The following is a 6,269-nucleotide window of genomic DNA, read 5'->3' on the forward strand; positions in this document are numbered from 1 at the left end:
GCCGCTCTTCATCGGCTTCATCGGCCTGGGGCTCAGCCTCATGCTGCTCAAGTGGATCGTGGTGGGCTCGGTCAAGGATTACGTCCCCAACGAGCTGATGGATTCCAAAGGGATCGGGCAGGACCCTTTCTTCCTCTCCAAGCCGACCACCCCGCCCAAGAGCATGGAGACCACCACGGCCGCCGCCGCCACCTCAAGGACACCCAACAGAATCAGCACCCGCTTAACCACCATGACCAGGGCGCCCACCCGCTTTCCGGGTACCCGGGTGCCCATGCGGGCCAGCCCGAGATCCACCACTGTGCGGCACACAGCGGCCCCCCCGACCGTCCTCTCCACCACTGTTCCCTTCAGCACCACCATCCTGACCTCCCGCCCGCTGCCCGGGACCCCCAGCACCCCGCCGGTGCCCATCTGGCCCACTGCGGCATACGCTACCTCCTCCTATAAGATCTATGTCCACGATTCTGCTCCGTCCTGGACCTTATCTCCCTTCCAGGAGTCCACCACCACCACGCCAGAAACTAGCACTACCCCCAAATCCCGTAAGTAAAGGCACGGCTCCCCTGCCCCTGGGCACTCCTGCATGGTGCCAGGAGCCTGGGCTGCCGATTGAAGGGGCTTGCAATGCGATTGCTGCCACTGCAGAAATGCCGGGGAGCTCTGGGATCAAGTTTCTGCCTCTTTTTTTTTTTTTTCTCTCCTCCTTCTTCTCCCCATCCCCCGAAGGCAGGTTCCCTGTTGGTGTGATGGATGTTGAGACAGTAGCAGCCATTTGAGATGGAGGTAGCTCGCTGTATTTTAAGGAGAAGGAGCAGTCCCTCCCCCCCCTCCCCCCTCCCCATGTCGGTCCAAGGAAGGTAAATAAGGGATGTTAATAAATCAGCCGCCAGTAGGAATGAGCGAGGACCCTGCATTTGGGAAAGGGGCTGCCATCGATTCGGGGGCTGTTGAGATGAAGTTAGGTGGAAGATCGAGGCTTGAAGCTTGTGACATCCATAGGCTGGATGACAATGGGCGTTTTTCCTTTGCCTCCGTGGGCAGTGGTACCATGGTCTTTCTTTTTATTTTCTTTTTTCCCCCTTCCCATTCTTTTAAGGCAAAATGAGATTTAAAAAAAAAAAAATCTCTGCTTCCCTTGGCTCCTCGGCTGGTGACAATAATGCCTGTCAATCCCATGTGCAAGGAAAACGAGAGCATGCCATGAATATGCACAAACAGTGGAGCAGGATCCAGTCCCCTCTCCCCGTGTTCTGCCAGCCACAACCCCGCATCTTCTTGCCATGGGGTGACTGGCTTTTAGAAACAGAGGGCTGCTGCATTGCCCTGGTTGGGGGCTGGCTCTTTCCACCCACCAAACCACACGCCTGAGGCATCTGCTTTTAATGAATGTGGATCGGGTACATCTAGCCTTCCGTGAAGGTTATCTAGGACAAACACAGCACAACTTGTGCACGGTGAATTGTACCGGATTAGAGCCTGGTGTGCTTTCCCAGGTGCAGCACAGGCAGCCAGGACCTGGGTGTCCTCCAGTCACTCTTAGTGGTTTCTGCTGGGAACGTCAGTTCAATTGATTGTTACCATGTGAATCGGTTGTGACAGCCCAGGGCTCCCCCTTCGCATGCTGATCTGCGGAGGATCGGGGCAGTTAGTGCTTGAAACTTTATTTTTCTTCCTGACACATTTGCTGCGAAGCCCCGGGGTGAAGCGTTCATCTGCACAGCGTGGAAATTGGAAATTGGGAGGGGGCGGGGGGCGGAGGAAATGAAAGGGTCACTAAATGAGAAGGGGAAGCGAGATCGCCTTGTTTGCCAAAGGTAGGCGAGAGGGACCAGCCCTCTAAGCCTGCCTCGCTTGGTGAAAGACAATCAGAGGAATGAAGTGGGAGGGAAACCCGTGGAAAGGATGCCCCTCTCTTCCTCCCCTGCATATGGGGCAACATATAAAATAGCCACTTCCCCCTCTCCTTTGTATCCTATGCCCCAATGATCAATTCTTTTAGCAGCGCTTCAAACTGCATCGACTTCTGTGGAACTGAAATGCTGCACGCTCAGAGCTTGCTGCATGGGATCCTGCCCATATTTAAATGCTATCTGGTAGTCTTGCAATCTGTTTTTGTTTCTTAGTCCTAGGGGTTATTCTCTTTTTAGGGGAGGGGGGGGGGGGGGGGGTTCAAAGAGGAGGTCACTGCAATTGTAGCCTCTCCATGCAATGCTTTCTGCAGAGAAGGTAGAGTTCGATTAATACTAAACAGGATCCTTCACCCCAGCTCAAGACTGTTGGAAATGGTGTCAAGAATCACATGCAGTTATAAGCAGGGCTTGTTATAGGTAGATGGCTCGAAGCACTTAGAGCTGGGTGTTTCCCCTTCCTAAATAAAGCTCCTTTAGAGAGTGAACGGCAAGAAGTGCAAATCCAGCCAAAAAAAAAAAATGACCCTGTTTGAACACACTGAGCACAGATGATCACCAACAGAAGATTAAATAGATTACATTAAAAAAGGGATTTGAATTTATAGGGCATGTGGATTTTTTTTAATGGCCCACAGCTGTACTTTCCTGCTGCCTGTAATCTTTTATCTGAGGCTGCAGTATCAACTTGCGGCTGGGGTGAAGGAAAAGAAAATGTCATTTTTCTTTCATGAATTACCGACATAGTGTGACCCTACAACCAAATATCTGCATCTGCCACTCGCTTTGGTGCTGGTGACTAACAGGTCTGGAGAGAAAAGGAGCCTCTTTAAAAAGATCTCAGCTTCAGTTTCTGGGCTGAGCTGCCTGCTCCTTCTTTGCCTATTGCTCCAGCTGCTATTAAAATGAAAGGCATGGATGCCCACTGTATCATGTGAATACAAATACGATATGACAAGGCTGGTGCCCTGGCTTTCAAGACCGTGTAGACCCTTGTGTGACCCTCTCTGCCTCAGAAAGGCACACACGTAGGCAGGGGCCACAGATTATTTAGCAATTCACAGTTTAGACACACACACACACACACACACACACACACACACACACACACAGATGCAACAGCACAAGTACAAGTGGACCTCTATTCAGGTTGCTTTATGTTGCAGTTTATTAAATCGTTTCTACCTGTGGGAATATTGGGCTGGAAATGTCACTTCGGAAAACAGAAGGCAAATCTAGATTTATTTCTTCAGAAACCTGGATTTATGCGTACCTGATCTGTGTGTTGGGTATAGTCTTTTCTTTCTGTGTGTGTTCATTTGAGGAAATGTGAAATCTCTTAATTTGTGGGTGCTTATGTTGAAAATAACTCGGTTGTTTTGCTCATAGACAAGCTATCTATTGCCTGTTTTGAAAGTTCTCCATGAGGATCCTTCAGGTTCTGACTAAGCTAGTTTTCCATCAATTCTGTCTTTCACACACACACGCATGATACCCATTACATTTCAGATATCTTTGTTCAGTAAGAATCAGTCTTTGATCCAGGGTAATTGTGTAACTTGTAGGTTAAAGGAACCTACCTACTAACTGAAAATATCTGCAAGGCTTATTTTTATCAAGTGCTTGGTTTCATTTCTAAAGTGTTGCATCCTGATTTTCCAATCTGCATTTTTTCACGATATTTTGCATTTTTCAGTAGTGTTATCACTGATATATTGTACTTGTACTTGTAAAAGTCATACATGAATTCATCTTTGAAATTGCAAGAGAAGGCACAAAGTTTTCAAATGAGCACAGATCAACATAGAGGAGCTCAGCTCTGGCTCAAATAATACCTAATAACAAAGAAGAGAGATGTTACAGAACTCTTAATCAATATCTTTTGTGAAATCCAATTGAGAGTTTCTTTTTATGAGTACAGACTGCAACTTGAGCATATCTTGATTTCCTTTGGCCCTACTATGGGATTATGAGACTCTCTTTCTGCTTTAATCAATTATGCAAGATATGTCATTTATCTGCTTGTCATGCACAACATCAGTTCAAGTAACAAGCCTAGTAGGTGAACTTTCACCATCAATGACATTTTGGTAAAAGCTGTATGTTTTACTGATGTATTGTTTTTCAAAATGAGGATGGCATTTAGGAAATGGAATTGGAGGGTCTTCAACAAAAATTACATGAAATTTCTTTTGCTATGGTGTTGGGCATGGTGCTAAACCCTGAGATCTATTATTTAGAATTTTTTTTTCTCAACCACTGACCCAGTAAAAAACAAACCAACAAACCATATTCTTAAGGACTAGGCACACTAATAATAAGTAATGGAAGTAATTTTGAAATAAATTTAATTTGATTTGCATTCTTTGCATGCTGCTTTTTTTTTTTTTTTGCGTTTTTCTGTTTCAATCAATTTGGATAGTATTAGACTTGCCATTTTCATTTTGTGTTTATAGACAGTTTCCAATTACCACTGTTCATAACACTACATTGAGATGTTTAAAGAAATGCCCATAAGTATGTTGATTTTAAATTATACGAAAAAAAGAGTGGGGAATGTTTCAAACAATGATGTATAGCCTTTTAATCTTGTTGACTTTTCTTTGCCATGCAGAACTATTCATTATTTTGCCCTACCCCAAGATCTCTGGTACAAGTGAAGATTTCCACTTTTTGTTTCTAAGCATAATTATTTCTATTAGTAACTCTACAAGCAATATATTTCCTATGTGTTGACACACAATGCTCTTAATAAAGTATGGATTTATCACAAAATATTACCCTAACACAATGGCAATGGTCTCTCCTAAGCACACATAATATTAAAATTCAAAATTAAGGCAAACACCTGTCTCTTCCCACTCTATTCCTTGCAGTAGTTGCAGGACATGTGATTAGATATTACATGATCCACTGAAATATCCAGCAAAAATAGACACTTGTGGGTTTGGATTTACCCTTCTATTTAGTATTTTGGCTTCCAAGAGGTGTTTCATGTTACTTCTACACAATGTGCTGTTGAATAACTTTACTAATGGCTTATTTTGAAATATAATATAAAACATCACTGAAACTGTGGTGGGGGGGCAAACTTATCAATAAAAACAATGGAAGCTTTAATGGAACATGCTTATAGGCATTTGACTCAGTGAACTTATCATGTGTGGACTAGTCATTGCATACTTTTATGGATTTTTTTCTTAATACTTCATATCCTTGTATGAAATTATTGCATTGCACAGCTTTGCAACAAAGCTCCTCAAACAGCTGTGTTTGTATACTTACCATCTACTCTTGGTAGGCCTTGCAGCTGGTTGTATTTGTGGCCAAAATACAGCATGCAGTTTAGGTTGAGGGCCCACTTCTTTGGTTTGTCATTTTCATTCCTGTTTTGTCCCTCTACAGGACAGGTGGAGGATATTTGTTCACCAATTGCTATTGAGATCATCATAAACTGAGAAGTATATTTTTTTCATTACAAAATATGAAGATGATATATAGTCAGAAGATGAAAGTTCGAGAACTAAAGATTGTCCATGAAGCACCATGCCAATTTGTACCATGCTAGCAACCTATCGTTTGACCTATTAAATACAGTAGAGGGAGGTGATTTTTTTCCACATACCTTCCCTTACAAAGCTGAGGGGGCCCTTTATCAAAGTTTAGGACTACATTTCCCAGAATGCCCTTTAATGAGGCAGGGGTTTGGGTTGTAGCGGTGTTGGTCTAAGGACATAGGCAGACAAGGTTCCTTGGGTGAATTTGATATCTTTTATTAGACCAACCCAAATGGTTGGAGAATAGTTATTAAGCAAGTTTTCGGGTTCAAAAACCCTTCGTCAGGTTGAGGCTTTACTGAGGCCTCACTCTCAAGCAGACAAATCCCTAGTCTGCATTACCCATCTCCCAGATGCAAACATACACACCTGGAAGGTAATGATAAATTTAGATGTGAAGCTCCTCCATGTTGTTAAGCAAAGAACATGAGGGGTGGAAACAAGATCTTTCACAGGAGGAATATTCAAAGTGCTGAAAGCAGCAAGTATGCTCATATCCTGCAAAGGAAGCATAACAATTTAAGTGGATTGTTAATCAGTTGGAGGCAGTGAATACAAATGGGAGGACAAGTTTTTCTGTGTTTTTTTGGAGAGAAGAGGGGGAATTGCAAGAGTTTTCCTCTATTTTCACTAGGTTTCTAGGTTCCTCTGGTGAAACATGCTTAAAAGAAAAAATAGGAAAATTCAAAGAAAAGCAAGGGGAAAGTAGAGAGAAATCCTTATTCATTTTCTCTTTCGCTGTCCCCAAGGGGATTAACAGGTGTTTAATTGCATTCTCCTTTTTCAGGGAAAGCTGGGTTCA

The 6,269-nt window shown here is 43.7% G+C and overlaps 1 protein-coding gene across 1 annotated transcript in view; it reads left to right on the forward strand.

The window, feature by feature from the left end:
* Positions 1-4: 4 nt before the first annotated feature.
* NRG3 (neuregulin 3) overlaps positions 5-6,269 on the forward strand; it is a gene marked incomplete at its 5' end in the record, with an annotated part of 1,100,334 nt that continues 1,094,069 nt past the window's right edge. Inside the window, one exon of the mRNA XM_006025422.1 lies at positions 5-545. Within this exon, the coding sequence (XP_006025484.1) occupies positions 5-545 (541 nt within the window). The remainder of the gene's footprint in view (positions 546-6,269) is intronic.

Source organism: Alligator sinensis, unplaced genomic scaffold (assembly GCF_000455745.1).
Source record: "Alligator sinensis unplaced genomic scaffold, ASM45574v1 scaffold865_1, whole genome shotgun sequence".
Lineage (NCBI taxonomy): Eukaryota > Metazoa > Chordata > Crocodylia > Alligatoridae > Alligator > Alligator sinensis.